Source organism: Sminthopsis crassicaudata, chromosome 3 (genome assembly GCF_048593235.1).
Source record: "Sminthopsis crassicaudata isolate SCR6 chromosome 3, ASM4859323v1, whole genome shotgun sequence".
NCBI classification, from domain to species: Eukaryota; Metazoa; Chordata; class Mammalia; order Dasyuromorphia; family Dasyuridae; genus Sminthopsis; species Sminthopsis crassicaudata.
The window spans coordinates 409,019,722-409,041,640 of NC_133619.1; the positions used below are offsets into that span (position 1 = coordinate 409,019,722).

The following is a 21,919-nucleotide window of genomic DNA, read 5'->3' on the forward strand; positions in this document are numbered from 1 at the left end:
CTGGCTTGGAGCCGGGCGTGGAATGCGAGTGCCTAGTGGGCCACTTTTGGTAAGCAGAACTGGGGCTGCGGGATGAACCGAACACCGGGTTAAGACCAGATGAATTTTAAGATTCTTTTTAACTCTTAACATTTTTGTGATTCTGTGATTTCAAAGTTTCCTTTATACTCTAAGAAATACAGAAGTGAAAGCCTCTCAATCTGGATGAGATGACTGGCTACCCAACAATCCTGCTTCATTTGGTCATAATTACCATAGTTGAAAGATGGATCAGATGGTGATTCCTGTCCTAAATCAAGGCTCAGATGCCAACTATATAAGTGATTCTAAAACTTTTGCAAACATCATCAGGATTTTTAATACTAGTTGGACAACACTGATGCTTCCTAGCACTGTAACCACAAACAAATCTTTCAAAATTAGTAGGCAGATACAGAGAAATCCTTGACATTTTGAAGGAAAAGCTTTGGAAAGATTTAGCAACCTAATAGTCTATCTACGGAATTAGGCAAGTGTTAGGATTACTAAGTGAGAACTCAGGTTTTCTGGACAATTACAAGGTGAGAACTCAGGTTGACTTGATAGAGGGGGCAAGCTCATTGGCTGGGGTGGTTCTTCCCAGAAGCCCTTGCATTATCCCACGCCCATTCTCTGGGAGAATAAAAGAGAGGACAGCACTGGGCGCAGAGCAGATCGGCCTGGAGAAGGATAAGAGCTGGAGGAGATTCAGAGCCAGGATTCAAGAAGGAAGACTCTCTGCATTACATCAGGCTTGACGGGGCTCTCTGCAGGAAGGGAAGTCACTTCTAAGGACAAGAGTTAACAGCAACTACCTGGAGACAACGGTTCGTTACAGGAAGAAGAATCTGTCTGAGAGATTTGAGTAGACACAGCAGATCTCTTCCCAGAGAGCGATCCAGCAGCTTCTGGAGACGACAGCACACTACAATTGGCGTCCACAAGTGGGGCAAGGACTTTTGCTTATCCTGACAAGAGGAGCTAGACCAGACCTTCGCAATTTGGCGCCCGAACAGGGACAGACACAGTCCTGATTCCAGTGGAAAAGCTTCCAATCTAGATCTCAGTCTCTCTGACCCAGAACCGTGAGTAACGAGGAAACTTTGTTAAAGATTAAGTGAGCGTGCTAATAGATAAATAAGGAACTTAACTTGTTAAGGGCTAAACCAGGAATCTCTTATAGCTGAAATGGGGCAGATGTTAGCTATATTCAATCCCTGGACCTCAGCCGACTCAACCTCAGCCCCAGACGCAACCTCAGCTCCATTCAGGAGTGGTACTATAGAGAGTATAATCAAGATAATTGAGGAGCAGAGTTTACTTGTAACCTGGGTACAGATTGCTAAACTCTTGGCTGCATTAAGACGCACATCCCCTTGGTTCTTAGAGGAAGAAAAGATAGATGTAGATAAATGGAAGCTAGTGGGATATGAAATGAAAGAATTTCAAGCAAAAAATGGGCCTCGTTCAATTTCTGCAGAAGTATTTTATATCTACAACATAGTTCAATTAGCCTTAAACTATCAAGCAAGTTGTAGGAGAAGGAAAAGTTCTAAAAATGAACAGAGGAGGAAGTGTGAGGAAAAAAGGAAAGATCAAGATCTTTCCCTAGAGCAAGAGGATTTAAATGAGGAATTATGGTATGATTCTCTTGAAGAAGCTTCAACCCTGCCTAGAGAACAGATTATTGACAGGCCCACATCAACCCCACCTTCAGAGATGGAGGAAGAAAGAGGGGAAGAGGCAGAAACACAAACAGAATTGCCTGTGAAGAAGCCTAAGCCTATGACAAGATTAGAAAAAGCATTGGTTAAAGCTAAGAGAGAAGGACAGGATATAAGTGATTTTATACATGCATATCCTGTGATTGAAAATACTGACTCTGTAGGTAAAAAAAGGAGAAGATATGCACCTTTAGATTTGAATACAATTAAGGATTTGAAAAAAGGTTGTACCCTTTATGGGGCTACATCAGCTTATGTCAAAATGTTACTAGATGGTTTGTCTTATGAAGTCCTAACCCCGAATGATTGGAAATCCATAGCAAGGACATGTCTGGAACCTGGAGAAAATTTATTATGGCTTGCAGAATTTCATGAATTATGTAAAATTCAAGTCAGATGCAATTTGGAAATAGGAGTTAACACACAATTCACTTTTGAGCACTTAGCTGGTGAAGGTCAGTATGGAGAGAATTCGGAACAGATTCATTATACCATGACAATATATGAACAAATTGCTAAGGCTGCAATAAAAGCTTGGGGTGTCCTTCCTGGACAGAAAGATCGTGGAGAGGCTTTCACTAAAATACAGCAAGGTCCCAATGAACCTTTTGCAGATTTTGTGGGACGTTTGCAAACTGCTGTCAAAAGAACTATTGGAGAAAATTCAGCTACAGAAATAATGACCAGACATCTGGCTAAGGAAAATGCCAACGAGATTTGCAAAAGAATTATATGGGGATTAGACAAAGATGCTCCTTTAGAGGAGATCATAAGACGCTGTGCTACAGTGGGAACAAATGCTTTTTACACCCGGACAATGATGAATGTGGAAAGACAGGGTCCCTCCTGGCAAGGGCCTTCTAGAGAAACTCGGCGATGTTTTCAATGTGGAAAAATTGGGCATCTAAGAGCTCAGTGTAGGTATGGAGATACAGTGAGAAGACAGGGTGAAAGAAGACCTAAAACCCCATGTCCAAAATGCAACAGAGGACTCCATTGGGCATCAGAGTGTAGAATAATTCAGGGAAATGGGATGAGGGGCCCTGGACCTGGGCCCCAGGCAAAAAAGACTTGGGGCATGATGGCAGCTGATGTTATACCCAAAGAGTCTTTAGAAGGTCAGGACTCTGATTTGATCAACCAGCAGAAAAGCAATCACATGGCAGAACGGGATTACCTGATAAGTGAGCCAAAAGGCAATCAGATTGCAAAAATGGATTACACTTGGGGAGAATACAGGCCTTTTAAACCAACAGGGCTGTGTCCGGTGCAAACAACTCCAATGTAATTGCCAGATGATGAGAAGAGATTTAGAAAGTGGTAAATAGAATGTAATTAGATAGGTTAACTGCCTGGGAGAGAGGGTTTGCTTGTATTTCTTCAGCAGGAGAAGGAATCAGAAGGATGCCAACGAGTCGTATTCGCCTTGTCCATCAGAGAGAGACAGAAAAAGAGAAAGACCTCAAAATAAAGGAGAAGATCTAAGAAACATCTGACACTGAAAGAGCATGGATAATAAGAAGACTGTTAAAGAACTTTAAAAACCAGCAGGAATCATTGGACTTCCTCACACAAGATGAGACTAATGGACAATGGACTTATGGACATTTATAAATTTTCAATTTATGATTATGTTATATACTTCTAGCATGTGTTACGTTACTATGTTACTATGTGCTTATGTAATTTATGTAATTATCTGTAATACTTCCCATATTAATGGATTTATGTTTCAAGGTCATGACTGTCCTATGTTCTAAATCAAAAGAAAGGGGGAGATGTTAGGATTACTAAGTGAGAACTCAGGTTTTCTGGACAATTACAAGGTGAGAACTCAGGTTGACTTGATAGAGGGGGCAAGCTCATTGGCTGGGGTGGTTCTTCCCAGAAGCCCTTGCATTATCCCACGCCCATTCTCTGGGAGAATAAAAGAGAGGACAGCACTGGGCGCAGAGCAGATCGGCCTGGAGAAGGATAAGAGCTGGAGGAGATTCAGAGCCAGGATTCAAGAAGGAAGACTCTCTGCATTACATCAGGCTTGACGGGGCTCTCTGCAGGAAGGGAAGTCACTTCTAAGGACAAGAGTTAACAGCAACTACCTGGAGACAACGGTTCGTTACAGGAAGAAGAATCTGTCTGAGAGATTTGAGTAGACACAGCAGATCTCTTCCCAGAGAGCGATCCAGCAGCTTCTGGAGACGACAGCTCACTACAGGCAAGAATGCACAAGTTTCTGTCTGTGGATACAATGAAGACTGGAACATGGGCCTTGTCACTGGTAGAGATTTACTTCCTAGCAACTGGGCACCTGGGGAGCTTACCGTTGATAGGTAATATTGATAGGACATCCAGAGATAGGTAGATGGGACTTCAGAAGAGAGATCTATACATCTAGATCTAGACACCTAGAAGTGTTCTGACTAAAGATAGCAATTGAATCCACGGGAGCTATTCACATCATTTCAGCTCAAAAACAGAAACATGAAGGAAGCCTAAGAGTAAAAAAAGTGACTTAGCAGTTCATAGATATTCAGGGAACCTAGAAGAGATTGGGAGTTTGATAAAGGAATGGGAAAGTGGAAGCAATTAGGATAGACAAGTCTTTCTAGGAATTTCACAGTAATTAGATAAAATTCTCATATTTGGCAACAAAGGATTCTATATGAGTGATCACATGGTCACTCAGCATCCTTGCTAGGTTAGGGACAAAGGAGAAGACACAAGACCTGTATTTCCAAAAAAAATTTAGGAGAATCTTTTTGTCAATGAAACAACAAAATGTATATTCAATAAAAGACCTTTGAAAAAAGAATTAGAATTAATTGGAGGTGACTAATTAAAAACATTGGTGGGTCAAAAAACAAATTAAAGCAATTATAATTTCATCAAGGAAAATTATAATAATGAGATGATATACCCAATGTAGGATCTAGGAATATAGAGAAAAATAAAACAGTTCTTTCTTCTTGAAAAATTTGCATTCTTCTTGGGGGAGAGTTACAACATGTAAACAGAGAGATAAAGATGCATGCAAAACAAAAATGAATACACAATAATTTCAGTATGAGTCAGGGGGTGGTGCAATAGTGACTAAAGGAATCCAAAAAAAAAAAAACTCTTCTAGGATACAACATTTGAGCTGAGCTTCAAATGAAGTACCAAGAGGTGGAAATGAGTAAAGAGCATAGTCTATGGGAGGTGATATAAAACAAATCTTAGGGAAATTGTATAATTCTACTCTAATCAAGCAAGAAAGAAAGGACAGTTACATGCATTCTAAAGTTTCCATGACCAAATTAGAAATTCTGAAAAACAAGGGGGAAAAAAAAAATCACTGAATTTATAAATAAAACTTAAGATCTGGTTTGAACAACAAAAGCCTAAAAAAATAAACAGCTAGTCTATTTTTTTTTTTCAAAAAAAGAGAGGAAAAACAAATAGTTGGAATCAAAAATAAAAGAGGATGCATAACAATTGAAGATAAAATGAAGGAAACTCAGAACTTATTTTGCCCAAATATATGACAGCATAACTGCAAATTTGCTGAAAAAAAATGATGTTATAAATAATAAAATATGCAGCTTAAGAGAATAAGAAATTGGTTATTTAACTAGACTAACATAAAAAAGACACAAACCTGACGCAGAAATAAGTCATGGCAGTCATAATTTAAGCAGCCCTACAACAGAGAGGGGAGAAATAATGGTTGATGGGGTAGCCTTAAGAATATAGAATAGGTGAGATTATGGGTGTAGCAAAACTAGAAGGATTTTAAGAAAGATTTTGGAGCAGCAATGATAGAGTGTGAGAGAAGCTCTTTTCTGAGCTTTAGTGTCACATCTTTAATTGTTTGCTAGACATCTCTTCCTTGAAATCCCACAAGCATCTAAACCTAAAAATGTCCAAAACTGAGCTCATTATCTTTTCTCCTATATCTACCCTTCTTTATAGTTACTTGTTTCTGTTGAAAGTATCAGCATTTTTTCAACCATCCAAATTCAATCTGTCCTCTCTTTCCTATCCATGTACTTCTTCCTACTTATTCTACAACCACCCTATTTTATTCCCTTTTCATTTCTCACCTAGACTGTTGCAAGCATTTCCTAACTGGTCTTCCTTTATCCAGTGTCTCCCTTCTCTGTGCCATCCTCCACCCAGCTGCTGAAATGATATTCTTAAAGAGCAGTCTGGATTATGTCGCTTCTCTGCTCAGGAAGCTTCAGTTTTCCTATTGCTTCTAGGATAAAATATAGATTATTCTGTTTGGCATTTAAATTCCTTCACACTCTGGCTCTAACTTATCCAGACAGGTTATTTCCCCTCATATGCTATATTCTAGCCAAGCTGGGTTATTTGCTGTGTTCTGTGTTTTTGCAAAGACTATTCCTATCTCCCACCTAAAACCACTCCAAGGCTTGAAATACTCTTCTTGGTCAGCTCTACTTCTCAGAACTCTTAAGAGTTCTTAAGGGTTCAACTAAAGAAGGCACAACTAAAGTGCTTTCTTATCTACAAGCCTTCAGATTCTCTTAGCTGTTATTGGCTCAGGCCCTGCTCCATGCTAAAAGTTTCCATTTATTTTTTTTTCTTTTATATGTTTTTTATGTGTAAATATTCATGTTATCCTTCCCTAAGAAAAATGTAAACCATATAAGGGAAAGAACTATTTTTTGTGTACCTAGGACCAAGCATAATGTCTGACCAAACATAATGTCATGTGGAGAACATGAATTTATAGTGGACCCAGCTGTTTGTGGGATTCACAAGTACAGAAATAGTTATAGAGAAGGTGGATAGGGCCATGATTCAAGATTGAAAATTGGCAAACCATGAAGTTGACAATGGGACAAGGGATTCAAGAGTAGAGGATAGCATATATAATTGAACTAGTCAGCTTGGTAGTATCAAGACTATGGAGAGAGGAAAAATTAGGTCAGAGCAGGAGTCGTGGATTGAGAGAACAGAGAAATATGATATGGAAGATCCTAAATTCTCATTGAATATGTAGAATGGATTTAGGAAGAAGTAAGGTAGAGAAACACATAGTAATACAGGAGGTTTTGGATAAAAAAAGGTAAATGTAACCAACTCCTTTTTAATAATAAGGCAGAGAGTAAGAGCTAATTGCCCCTGATATGTGGTTGGTTTTTTCATTGTTTTTTTTTTGTTGTTGTTGTTGTTGTTGTTTGTTTTTTGTTTTTATTTTTGTTTTTGTTTTCTTTTTAACCAAATGTCAAAATTGTTCTAGGGACTTGTTGTAATGTCTTCAGATCTGGAGGAAGTTGCAAAAAGCATTCTGATAGGCAAAATTCCAGGAATGTGGATGGGAAAATCTTACCCAAGCCTCAAACCACTTGGCAGCTATGTGAATGACTTCCTTGCCAGGTTAAAATTCTTAGAGGTAAGCACTAACCTACTGATACAATCAAGGCTCTTTTTTGTCATTTTATTCCATTTGGATAGGCAAGGTGTTTTGCATTACTGTGCCAATTGGAGCCGGCTTACCAGTCATTCTCAGATGTAATTTATGTAGTAATTTCACCAACCCGTCAGCCTATAGTTCCACAAAACTGATTTTTTAGGATTAATCTTTTGGAGGCTTCTTTCTCCAAGTGGCAGATGCTCATTTTTAATGAATTCAGCTTTACTAATGGTAATGTTAGTGGTAATGATAAATCCAATCAAATCCAATGGTAAAGCCAAGCAAACATAAAGAAAAAACTTTAATTAAGTTGGCTTTTCCATTGAGTATCAAATATTGAATATTCCTAATGTATATACACTGAGCATTTTAATTTTTGACCCCTACTCAGTGAGTAATCTGATTTATTTTTCCTATATAGTAGTCTATTAAATCATAAGAATCACTTATTTGGTTGATTTCATGATATTACAGATCTAAATGCCAAGTCATCTTAAAAATAGTGGCTAAGCAAGTTAAACTCCAGTGCTATTATTCTTAGAATAGTGATCATTATGGGAGTATTAACAATTATACTGCCCAAATTTATTTTGGAAACAATAAAAGTCTACTTTTCTTAAATATGTATCTGGGGTCAATACTAAGGAACATTTCTACTCTGTCTCCCTGCATCCCCCTGATGTGGCTTTGGCCTTTATGCTTATTGCAAAACAAATGGAAAAAGGAAGAACATGGAAAACAATTTGCAGCTTTCAAATTTAGTGCACTTAGTATTGGAGATCCACAAAAAAATATGAACTTAGTAATTAGTTCAGTACATAGCTCATCACCCAGACATTGTGTTTACAAAAGAAAAAAGATTATTCTCATTTGTGAGAGAATTTCCTTTGGCTGCCATATTGCCCAAGTCTTCTGTTCTATATTAAATTAAATTATATTTTAAGAGACAATATTTAAGAATTATAGATTATCTAATTTTGGCACATTAGGGAAAGAGAAATGGAAAGATACACCTGTCTGGCTGATCTTTATGCTTGTTTCTTTTTTAAAAATTTCTGTAATATAGTAGACTATTTAGTCTAGTAATATGCTAACATGAATATATTATAGATTAATTTCTATATCAACTTCTGGTACAAATGGATATTTTTAGATTTTAAAGCAAGTATAAGAATTGAGTTTGCAAATGGATATTCATTCTTGCATTCATTTTGCATTATGATTTTTGGACTTTTTAAGGGAGGTGCAAAGTATAGAAGTATGAATGGTTCTGGGCAAAAATCTATTTCCAGAGAAAGACTTCACAGATGGAGCATTTAGTATTTTTATCTTTGTAGATAATATGGATATTGAAGCTATTCTTACAAAGGACAATATTACATTGTATCTCTTAACAATTCAGGCCATCTATCCCTTGGCAAAATTAAAAGTGGAAAAGTTTTCCTTCTGTATCTCCACCTCACCCCAACCCCACCTCTTGAAGTAGTACCTCACAGTGTAAGCTCATCACATAATTTATCTAAAATATAATTAGACCATTTTTATTTGCAGATTTTGAACTCTTTAACAGTTGAGAGACTTTATTTACAGTGATAAGCTTTTATCTCTCCTACTGTGCTTATGTAGAATTGGTATGAAGAAGGAACACCACCAGTCTTCTGGCTTTCAGGCTTTTTCTTCACTCAAGCATTCTTAACTGGAGCACAACAAAATTTTGCAAGAAAGTATACTATCCCCATTGACCTACTTGGTTTTGATTATGAAGTTATGGATGACAAAGAATATAAGAATGCTCCTGAAGATGGTAAGTTGAAAAAGTCACATAGTGATAGACCAGATTTGTACATTGAACAAAAAAAAAAAAAAAAAAAAAAACTTTATAAAATTAACCAAGATTTCTAGATTTGGCAACTAATTTATATACTCAATAATTAATGTTAAAATTAAGGATTAAGATATTGGAGTGTCATTTATTTTTATGTCAACTTTGGGATTTCAAATATGGTGTAATATTGAAGAATGTAGACTCCCCTTGGTTACTAAAAGAGCTTATTTTCCTGAATTTCCTTTGGGGATGACACATAATTTGGAATTTGGCTGGTGTTCTGATAACTAATGTGTATAAATAGTAAATTGTGTATAAAAATAAAAAAATGTGCTTTTTTATGTGAAGTTGGATGGTCAGCATTAAGGATACCAGTTTTGGGGAAGTTTATCTTTATAATGTTATTGCTCAATAGAAACCAAATTTTGTAGTTGATATTCTTATTTGAAATGAATATCATTTGAGAAATGTTATAGATTTTTGTGAATTATATGAAGATTAATTATGCTTCATAATAATTATACCTTTTCAATGGATGAATTAGACATTTCTTAATGTCTAATAAACATGTTTCTGCCATGAATCTGTTGTGATTTTTTTCATCAATCTCTGATCTCATCTATCTAGGTACTCCTTTTAGTGGTACATATGAAACTCATTTAAGCCTTGTGTACTTTTTGCATCTAATCTAAAAATCTGTGATAGAAATTTATGCTGGGCTGAATGCAAAAATGTCAATTAATAATCAAAAAAATATCCATTTGTAGTTTGTCCAGTGTTTTGAAATATTTAACATGTTGTTTCAGTTAATATATTGTTCTGATTGAAAATAATAATTGAGAATAATAATCAAGGAGGAAAAAATAGGTCTTTTTCTCAGATCTAAATTGCAAACAGATTTTGAAATCATAACTTTCCTTTAAATTCAAATGACATGGGGCAGCTAAGTGGCGCAGTGGATAGAGCACTAGCCCTGAATTTAGGAGGACCCTAGTTCAAATCTGGTCTCAGACACTTAACACTTCCTACCTGGGCAAGTCACTTAAACCCAGCCTCAGGAAAAAAATAAATAAATAAATAAATTCAAATGACATATTCACATTGAATTTCATTTTATTCCTCCCCCCAACACTTAGTAATAGTTCACATTTTTATGTGAACTTTTGTACTTTCTACATCTAAAAATATGTCATTTTGTAATAGTTCCCTGGTTGTTCCATATATCTATGTCATATCTAGCAAATTAAATTACAAGTTCCTTGGTATCAGGAAATTGTTTCCTGGATATCCCCATAAGCCCCTAGTGCAAGGCTGACCATGTATAAACATGTACACACTAACACAGTAGTAATGCCCATGAATTTAACATGCTTTGTCATGGGGTAAAAACAGAGATTTATTCTCATTCCATACAAATACACTGAAGGTTACTAGATGATAGAAGGTGATAATGCCATCCACAGATTTAATGGTTAGAAGGTAGCTGTTTATATCAGAAAGATAGAGATGATGTAACAGTGTCCTACATTTTTAGGTTTTGCAGAATGTCTGAAGCTATCTTTCATGAAAATAATAAAATTGTTGCTATTGTAGCCAGAATCTACTTCAGTATCCAAGTTTAAGCTGATCTCTTTCTTTGCAAAATTCTGAGCACTGGACTGGTAAGAATAGGGGGAAAATCTTCATGAAAATTTGAGGAAATTATAATTGGTTAATATTTAATAATATTATAATAATGAAGGATACTGAAATGGAATAAACCTCCTTTTCATACATGGGATATTACAATATATACAGCACAGTTAATTAGCTCTCCAGCCAGAGTTACATCATCAACTAAGTCTAACAAGTTCAGATATTTGCCAGGGAGCTGGTTTCTACACAACCCTTTCATTCCTGGTCCTTCTTGTTAAATGTCCCAGTTCAAAATTGCTTGGAATCCTCAGAAAGCTTTTAACTCTGTTGAACTAAGCATACCCTGTGAAAATGAGAAAAATTTATAAAGGGAAGGAGGAGGGAAGGAGAGACACACAGAGACACACACACAGAGAATAAACAAGTAATTTTTGAAATCTCCAGTATCTTTGATTCTTTTAGGGATGGACATCTGTGTTGTGACCCTGGACATCTTAGAATCAGCCGGAGTCAGGATAAGCAAAAGTCTTTATTCTTGGTCTTTTGGGGAATTAGATATAGGAATCTCCACACCTCCTTTCTCTCTCTCCACCAAAGATCCTGTTTGTCCTACTCCACCCTCTGATCTCTCCCCCCCTTCTCTGTCCACACCCACAGATTGGGCCAGCACAGAGTAGTTGAGTAGGGTCATCCTCCAAGCATATGTTAATATTGTCCAATTGATAATTAGCCTTAAGTGCTAGGTTGTCCAAGTGCACCTACTCAGAGTTTCAGCCCTTTCCACATCTGTACAGACTTCTTCAGATAAGCAAAATGTTAAGAGAACAACAACAACAACAACAACAAAACTTGTAATAGTGAATGACCAAGAATAATACATTATAGAATGCATTCACAGAAACCACTTTCCTTACATGGCTGGAATTTCTCTCAATGTTCTTTTCTCCTTTAGTAGTTATGTTATGTAACCAGAACAGAAATGAAGAACTAGATTAAATCATGAAGAAGAGCTATGGGTTGCCAAATCTAGCTGAAAGTCTCATCAGCAGTGTAGTACCAAGCATTAATGCCTTATTAAGTGCTAGGAATTGGGAGTTGGTGATCAATACCTGCCTCAGAGATCTTAACCAGGAGAAAGTTCTTAAACAGTGGAACTGTGATTATCCTGGCTCCAACTTCAGAAGAGGGGAGAGAAAATGAACAAATGACAGGAAATAGATTGGTACCCAAACTTAATGCCAAAGTCCATACAGAACTTACAGTGTTGAATGTGTACAATTGCCATGTGCATGCAGAGAGAGAATTATAGATACTGAATGCAGATTGAAGCATGCTATTTTCACTTTTTTCCCTATTATCTGTAAAATGACCTCAAGTCCATTTTAGTTCCAAATCTGTGATCTTATAATCTCTAGAGAAAATAATTGCTTACAATCTAGATGAAGAAAAAAAATTTTAGCCTCACCAAAAGAATTTGAGGGTCTTCTGGTCATGTGAACAACAAGATGGCAGTCTAAACATTTTTTCTCTGTTTCCCCACAATCTCTCAAATAGCTATTTCCATGGCCCAGGACACCAAGAATACAACACTAATTTTAAAAATTCCACCAAAGCCAAGAGTTGATGCTCACAGACCCTGAATCTTTCTACACCTCTCTTCCACTTCCCACATCAACCATGAGGTTGTACTATCAAACCCAAAGACACAACACAGACTTACATAAAACCCACCCCTGTGGTTCCTTGCCCCTTTCCTTCTTCCCAGTGCTATAGAGACCCTGGCTCCAGACTGCAGAAATTTGGCTGGGCTTCCACAATCTGCTTGACCACAACCCTTCAAGTAAAAACTTTCCAGGGGCTACAACCCAGAAAGCTCCAGTGGTGGGGAAAACAGTCTCTGAATGCTAATAGTGGGCCAGAGAACTGAGGACCTGAGTTCAAATCTAGCCTCAGATTCTTACTATGTAACCTTGGGGTTTACTTGTTTGCCTTGGTTTCCTCATGGGATAATTAGAGCACCCATTTCCCAGGGTTATTGTGAGGATCAAATAAGATAGCTGTTAAGAACTTAGCACAGTGCTTGAAAGATAAGTGCTACAAAATATTAGCTGCTATTTTATTATTACTATTAACTATTATTATTGATATTCTTCTGGAAATAAAGCACAATTAAAAAGGGGAATTAATGGAGTGAGCCTTACAAAACAGTAACACAACACACAAAACAGTAGCAGAAAGGGCCTAGAGGGGAAATCCTAAAATGTATATCTTAGAAGCTTTGGTAACATGAAGAATACAGAGAAAAGAGAGAGATCAGATAATCAAAGGAATTATGAATGAGAGAATAAGAGTCTAATGTAAACATAATAGAATATGAATAATGAAGAGAGTGAGAGAAATCCTTTTTAGAAAGGAGCACCAAAAAAATGAAATTTATATCTAAGGAACAGGACTAACTGAAGGGAAGAGGAAGAAAGGAAAATCTACTTTACAAAACAAGAAAAAAAGGGGGAGGAAAGAAATATATAATCAGAAGGAACAAATAAAAAAACTCTAAAGGAAAAAGGGTCACAAATGAGAAGAGAGGATTGAGGAGGAGTGGTAAAGGAAAAAGGGCTAGTGGGAACAGCCACCTTTAAGGATTTATGGATTAAAATAAAGGAGGAACATAAGACTCTGGATTTAGAGCAGAAGAGACAACTTGAAATTGAAAAGCTTCTCCACAGAATACATTAATGTATCTAAGATAGAAAGAAATGTGGCCAAAATAGCAAAAAAAAAAAATCATTTTGTCAAATTTCTCAGATGAGGGTTTAATACCCAAAATATATAAACATCACAATAATAGTAAACTATGGAGCTGGGATTTAACATAGGTCCTTTAATTCCAAATCCAGGATGCCTGTGCCATCAACAAGATTATGATTTATTCTTCTATTATAAAGCAACAAGCTATTATATAAGTAAGCACAAAATTATCTACAAGGGAATATTTTAATGTTGAGGGAACATAAAATCAAGGAATAATGATAGTAAAGTCAAGTTAATCAAAGAAAAGTTCTGTTGTCCTTTTCTATTATGCTTTTTGGATACTAAAATCACTTGTTAATAAACACCCCTACTTTATAGATCTCTTCATTGTGTATTCTATCTTCTAGCTATAATGAAAATGGAAACCTGGATTTCTTTAAAAGACATTTTACACATGATCAATATTTATGATCTTTTTATTTCCCCTTTGAGGTTCTACATATGAATCCTAACCCAGATTGCTGCGTATTAGCAGGGAGAGGAAGAGGGACATGAGGGAGGAGAGGTTTATGAAAAATTTTTAATATACAAAGATGCTAAAAAGAGAGCAAAGTCCTCAGTTATTCACATAGCTATATATACATGTTTGTATGCATGTATCTACTTTTAGCAAATAGGATCTATTCATTTTTGTTGTCCTATAAAGAAGGATGGAATTTGCAGTTACAAAATTCTAAGAAACAAATATATCCTTATAAATATAAGAAGTCATAGAAGTTACAAACCAAACATTATGGCAATCATAGCTTAACAGACTCTACAACAGAGGATTTTCCTCCGAGAAGTCATCCTCCAAGACTAGAAAAAAGGTAGAGAGAATAGGTGGCTTGATGGAGAGGTGAATGGGATTTGAGGTTTAAAATTGGGGGTAGGTTGGAGAATTAATTTTTTGATGGATAACTTCAAGAGAAATAAAAGGTAAGGTCTTCAGTTGAGAAGAAAATTGGAGGGAGTGATTTAAGTGGTTTGAAGAGAGAATATAAGGTTGAAGCACCCCTGGGAAGACTGTAGGGAGAGCATAATGATTAGCATTAGCATTAGTGAGGGCACAATACATTATGAAAAACATAAATTCATAGTGAATCCAGTCAATACATTGATATGTGAATTCCAGTGAATTCAGAAATACATAAAGAGGAGGTAAAGGCAGAACAGGAGGAATCTAGGATTGTGATTCGAAAAGAGGTAACAATTGAACCAAAAAGCAAAGAATTCTGGGATAGAAAACAGTATAAAGTGGAGCCAAATAATTATAGGGTCAATTTTTTTCCCTCCCTGAGGCTGGCATTAAGGAACTTGCCCAGGGTCACACAGCTAGGAAGTGTTAAGTGTCTGAGATCACATTTGAACTCAGGTCCTCCTGAATTCAAGGCTGGTGCTCTATCCACTGAGCCACCTAGCTGCCCCCAGGTCAATTTTTTGAAGGGAAGAAAGTTAGGATAAAGTTTTATGAGTACTCTTTTGGTGATTTGATTGGTATGGCATTAAAATGTAAATTAACTTTTTTTAAATTGTCATTTAAGTTGTTCTTTATTTAAGGAGAACTTTGCAATTGAATCTCTACATGTTTTGTTTGTGCATTGATAATTCAATCTCTAAATATTATATGCATTTTGTAGGTTTTTAGAATGGGAGTTCCCCTTCTATATTTGTCTTAGATTTTGTTATTTAGAAGGATTTCTTTTGTAGCCAGCAAGTTTGCTGAATTATCTCAATTGGTATATTTGCTGATTACCTAGTATTGTTCAAGAAATCTATTAAATATATTGTATACAAACATATGTGTATGTGTGTGTATATATATATATGTATATATATAGATGTAGATATATACACGCATACACACACATATAACTTCAACAGACAGGGATATTTATCTCTTCTTTGCATAGTCTTGTACCTCTTATCTTATTGCTGTTTCTATCCTTCCCAGAACTGTATCAAATAATAGTGGCAAAACTGGACATCCTTGCTTCACTTCTGTATTTTTGGAAAAGGTTGTACATTACATTATTGTACATTACAACAATTACATAGATGGTTGCTTTTGGATGTAGATAGATGTTTTGTGATATTTTTAAAAATGTCCCTCTATATTTTCTAGGGTTTTTAGCATAAAAGAGTGTTATATTTTGTGAAAGGCTTTTTCTGCATATATTGAGATGAACATGAAGTTTGGGATGCTTTGGTTTTTAATATAATTATTTTTTAATTATTTTCCTAATGTTGAAATATCCTTTTATCCCTGGTATAAATCCCACTTAGTCATAATGAATGATTTCTTGAATAAATCACTACATTCTGTTGGACATGATTTTGTTTAAAATGTTTGAGTCAGTCTTCATTAATGATAATGGTTTGTAGTTTTCCTCTTTTGTTTTATTAGATATTAGGATTATAGTTGTCTCATAAAAGAATTCTGATAGTGTGCTTTCTTTTTCAATTTTTGATTATAATTTGTAAAATATGGGTACTAACTATTCCTTAAAAATTTTATAGAATTGTTCTATCAACATGAGCTGTTTTTTGTTGTTGTTTATTCGTCTGCTCCTCCTCCTTGGTAGTTCCTTTATAGCTAGATTTCTTTCATTTTCTGACATTTGGATTATATAAGATCACTATCTGGTTTTCTGATCATTTTGGTAATTTATATTTTTTAATGTATTCATTTCTTTTGTGTTTTCAGTTTTATTAACATATAATCATTCATAATATGTTGTGGTTAGTCTTTAAATATCTTCAGGTTTGGGTGCATTTGCCATTCATTTGCTATTTTATTGATTTGATTTTTCTACTTTCTTTTTAATTGGATTAACTAAAGACTTATCAATTATATTACTTTTTTCAAACAACTAGCTTTTAGTTTTATCTATTTTTCCATGAGTTTTAAGGTTTCTGCTATGGCAATTTCTCTAATTTTAATATTTCTAATTGTTTGCTTATTTATTTATGTTTATATGCTTAATAAGTTATTAGTTATTATTTATTTATATTATTACATAACATAATATCATACAATATATAAATATTATTTATATGCTTTTTAGTTAATTTTTTAAATGAATATTCAGTTAATCTTTCCCCCTATTTTCTTAATATATGTTTATTGAGATGATTTTCTCATGATTCTCAGAAATTTTGCTATGCTATTTCATCATTATTTTTCTTGTATATTTATTAAATATTTCTGTAATTTGATCTTTGATCCATTCATTATTTACATTGTTAAATCTCCAATTGAGTCTGTGTCTTTTATTTGTGATCCCTGAACCAATTTTTTTTGTATTATAGTCTGTTGGAGATATATTAACAATGCTAAACTATTCCTGTGAATAATGGATGGATTCCCAACCACTGCACCAAATTACAACTGTATATGTTTCATGTTAGGTAGTTTAAGGGGCAGGCTGATTATAATCTTTTCTATTTTTTCATAGGGTTTTTAATTTTTGTCACCTTATAAATTCAAAATTAGTTACTACATATCTTTTTTTCAGATTTTGGGGTTGTAGGAGATCCACCACCATTTAGCTATCATGTGATCTTCTTATCCTGTTTCTCTTTATGCTTATGACCTCCAAATTTAATGAAAACCCTATTGTCTCGTTTGAATTTTAGCCCCCATATTACAACTGCCATCCACACATCTCCTCATCAAGCATCCAAAGCTCAGCATGAGCCAACTGGGTAGCATCTTTCCCATTAAATTTAGCTGTATTCAAACTTTACTATCTATTTACTTCCAAATAACTTTGGTTTATTAGCTCCTTCATTCTTCCTTCTCTTTTACACTCTAGGTTCAATTATTTACTAAGTCATGTGGAATCTATTTCTATAACATCTTTTGTATCATCATCTTACACAGTCCAGGACTATTTTAATAGCTTCTTAATCTCCCTCCCAGTTTCTTCTTGCTTTGACCCATATTGCACAGAACTGCCAAAGACCAATCCTAAGGCATATCTCTGACCATGTATAAAATACAACCCCACTCCAGTCTCCACCTGAGTTTGGCATTTTAAGGCCAAAATGAGGCCGAAAAAAGGAGACTCAGTGATCAGCAACTTAATAGACTGTGCCTAAGTCTGTACTTCAATAGTCAACTTAATGGAGCCTTTATTTAACTGATAGCTGCCATCCTTATTGAGCATGTGAAATGCTTGTTAGTACCATTAACAACAAACTCTGATACTAATGTTTGTTTTTGCTTTCAGGATAATTGGATTTTTAATACTCTAAATTACCTAATGAGAACAGCTCTCAGTTAAATAAACCATTAGGTTGAGAACAGAAGTGTCAACATAGGAACAATTTAATGACTGGCTTGCTGGTTGCTGATGAACATTAATGAGTTCACAATCTTCAGCCAAAATATATTTCACATCCGTTTTGCAGATAGATTCTAAAAAATATATAGTTCAGAAATTTTGCCAAACCTATTCATTCTAAGCAATATCTCACTCTCTTTATCTTCTGTATAAAGTAAGTAACTAAGAGGTATGTATAAAAAGTATACTTATAAAATAAGTATAAAATAAATTTATATCCAAATTAAATAATTTGAATAGAAATTTATTCAGCACCTTAAAATGTTCTAAGCAAATGCTAGATAAAACGGATATGAATGCAATAGTTCCTTCTCTCAAGCAGTTTACATTTTAGGGATATATAACAATTAAATAGATAAATAAATAGAAGATATTAGAAAGGAGATAAAATTAACAATTGAGCTGAGTTTTGAAAGATAAATGGGATTCTAAGAAGCAGACATGAGAAAGAGAGTACATTTCAGAAATGGTTTATGTAAATACATGAAGTGGGAGATGGGATGTGGGAAAGAAGGAAGGAAATAAACACTTGTCCAGCCCCTATTATTTCTGGTGGGAAAGCTAGATGGCACAATAGTTAGGGTGCCAGACCCAAAGTCAGTTAGACCCAACCTCCTAAATTCAAATCTGTCCTCAGATGCTAATTGTGTGGGCCTGGGCAAGTCACTGAATTCTGTTTGCTTCAGTTCTTCATATGTAAAATAAACTGGAGAAGGAAATGGCAAACCATTCCAGTATCTTTGCCAAGAGAACCCCATTTGGGTTCACAAAGAGCTAGATACAACTGAAATAACAACAAAAGCAAATGTCTCAGGCACTCTGCTAAGCCCTTCACAAATATTCTCCCATTTGATATGGGAGTAAACAAATTCACAGGCTTGTGATTCTGAATTCATCTCTAAGTAACCCTGTCCATTGTTCACAACAAGACACATTGCTTATTTCCAAACAGACACTTTTTTTAAAAAAGTCAAATCTATCAGAAACACATTGGTAAGTATAAAATTTATTTGGAGAAAAGTTCTCAAGAGCTCCTGCTAAAGCACAAAAGATCTTCCACTTCAAATAGTTTCCAACTGATTTGATCCTCAAAACAACTCCAGGAGGTCAATGCTATCATCTCTAATTTTGAGTCAAGGAAAGTGAAGTAAACAGATTAAATGACTTTCTCAGGGTCATATCAACTCTGGCACTGAAACTGAACTTAATCCTTCCTGATTTCAGGCCAAATGTTCTGCCCACTTACCCTGTCACATTTCTAGTAGGAGGGAAAAGGTAGTGGTTCAGTTCTATGTGAAAGGATTCTAATGGGAGATAAAGCAGATGTAAACCAGGGCATGAAGGGTCTTAAAATAGCAGACTGGGGGTGGGAACTACAGTGGGGTTATAGTTTATACTATGAGCAATAAGGAGTTTTGGGCAGGAAATATTTCTGATTCATGGAATGTGAAATTACTTATTCTTCTTTTTTTTTTTTAATTTCTCTGTCCTTTAATGAGATTAAAACTTCTGAAATACTAGGTTTAAGCCCTTTCTCACATTTGTTATCATCTTTGGTAGATCTTACTCAGTCTTCTCTTTGTTGTACTCTTAGAAGTATAGATTCATTATGCAAATGAAGTGATTAAGCTGTCCATATCCTATGATCCAAAGAGGCTATTAATAAGACATGCCTATTGATTAGGGGAATGGCTAAACAAACTATACTGCTAAATGTAATAGAATATTACTGTGCTGTAAGAAATGAGAAGTGTGATTAATAAAGAGAAACATGTCAAGATCTCTATGAATTGATGCAGATCGAATCTAAGCAGAGCCAAGAAAACATGTACCTAATGACTTCACAAATGTAAATAGAAAGAATAACCACCATCAAAAGGAAATATTACATAATTATAAATATCAAGCACAGCTTGGAAGAAAAGGTATGGAAAGACACTTCCACTGTATCCATTTACAGTGATAAAGTCTTCTAATTGTTGCACATATTTTTAATTTTTTTTCAATTTTTGGTTATAATGACTTTTGCTTATTAATCCTTTTTTACTAAAATTTCTAGTTAGTATATAGGATGACTCTTAGAGAAAAGGACTGATTACAGGGGGAAACGTTAGTGATATAAAAAAAGACATCAATAAAAACATGCTTAAGAAAATTCATGAAAGATGCAACATTAAATGGAAGCAGTCATGAATGGTTAGAGTTACTCTGTCTCAAACTGTGAGGGACAAACTTACTCCTGTATCCACCATGATCAGTCTCAATCTCAAAAACCCATCCCATCCCTTCTTTATTCTTTCCATTATTCTGGGTGCCAACTATTTTCCTCTTCTTTTAGTATAGGATGTTGTCTTTGGAGGAATGATCTCATGAATATGGCCTCCCAATACACAAATATTCCTTAGATGAAAACCATTGCAAAATTCCTATGTCTTACCCTAGACATACCTCTTCCCCAGCATAGGACTGCTCTTCAGCAGTATTCCCTCCTTCTACTAGAGAAATCCTCAGTTCTAGCCCCCCATACCTGACTCTATCATCTCTATTCTACATCCTACAGTATCCTCCTCCTCCTCCTTGCCAAACTATGGGAAGTACCATTAACAGGAAGCACCATTAATGCTCAAACTTGCTACAGATCAGGTGATTCTGTCGATGGTATATCAAATCAAATCACCTTTGCTTCTCCCATTTCTTTACTCTCTTTTAATCTTTTGATCCTCGATGTTTATCATTTGATGGTCATTATATTTTATCTCTTTTCCCCCAAAGATTTAATTGTATGGATTTTCCTCCTTAAATAGCCTTTTAAAATGAAAGTTAATTTCATCAATAACTTTTTGTTAGTAATTAAACGACCATATTTACTTTCTCGTATTTCTGTTGTTTACAAATTGTATGTTATCTACTCACGTAAAAAAATTACTTCAAATCCCTGACCTTTTTTTTTTTTTTTTTTTTTTAAATACTCATTTGCAAGATGTCAATTTTGGTAACAAGTTAGATTTTTGTTTGTTTTTATTTCTTTGTTTGGGCATATGCTATTCCATTCTATTTCATATATTATCTATTTTATATACTATTTCATATAAAAATAGAACTACTTATTTAAATTCCCTTTCCATCAAATTTGATAGTTATTCTTTAGGGTGCTTGCAAACTTTGCTCATTGTCACTGAAATTGTTAATTTAACCACAGCAAACTTTAAAGTTTGAAAAAGCTGGGTTTTTTGTTTTTGTTTTTTCCTTCTGGTAGTCTGTAAAGCTTTTCTCTGCATTTCACATGCTAATGGCATTCGATGAGGATAACAGCCATCAGTTAAGTAAAAACCATTAAGTTGACTATTAAAGTATAGAAATAAACAAAAGCTGATCACTGATAGATAATGCTTTCCTAGGGCCTCAATTTGTTCATCTGCAAAATTAGGGGGTTGGATTAAATTAGGTTTCTTTCCATCTTTTAACATTCTGACTCAGAAAGGAAGTTATTAATTAATAAAGAGGTCCTGATAAGAACGCTCCCATTCTGCCCTTCAACTAAAGGATCACCAAGGATTCAACTGAAGTGTGAGTTCTAGGACAGATGTGGTCTTATGAGATGATGAAATTCTTATGGAATGACATCCAAAACCCTGCATCCAGTTGAGAAATCTATCTAAATAAAAAAGAAAGTCTAAAACAAAATCTACAATAAATGGGGCAGCTAGATGGCAGAGTATAGAGCAGAAGCCCTAAAGTTAGGCTCCAATATTTTTGTGTTTCAAATGTTAAAATTTTCTGCTATTAACATATTCTGCTTTATTGGAAAGACTATCATATTGTCGTTTTTTTCCCTTTCTAATTGTGGTTTGTTGTATGAATTTTTATTTTTACTGTTTTTAGTATTTTTCTTTTGTAAATAGCTATTTTTTTTCAATTACATGTAAAGAAAGTTTTCAACATTCATTTTAGAGGTTATTTATACATGTGCAATCATGTTAAATATATTTCCATATTAGACATGTTGTGAAAGAATAGAAGGGGAAAAAAAAAAAAAAAAGTGAAAACATGGCACAATCTACCTTCAGACTTCATAGTTCTTTCTTTGAATGTGGATAGCATTTTCCAGCATGAGTGTTTTGGAATTGTCTTGGATCATTGTATTTGTGAGAAGAGC

At 34.9% G+C, this 21,919-nt stretch overlaps 1 protein-coding gene across 1 annotated transcript in view; it reads left to right on the forward strand.

The window, feature by feature from the left end:
• The window catches only part of DNAH7 (dynein axonemal heavy chain 7), a 278,808-nt gene that overhangs the window by 251,328 nt on the left and 5,561 nt on the right, over nt 1-21,919 (forward strand). The window contains exons 61-62 of the mRNA XM_074302814.1: nt 6,991-7,143; nt 8,791-8,968. Coding sequence (XP_074158915.1) covers nt 6,991-7,143; nt 8,791-8,968 — 331 coding nt within the window. The remainder of the gene's footprint in view (nt 1-6,990; nt 7,144-8,790; nt 8,969-21,919) is intronic.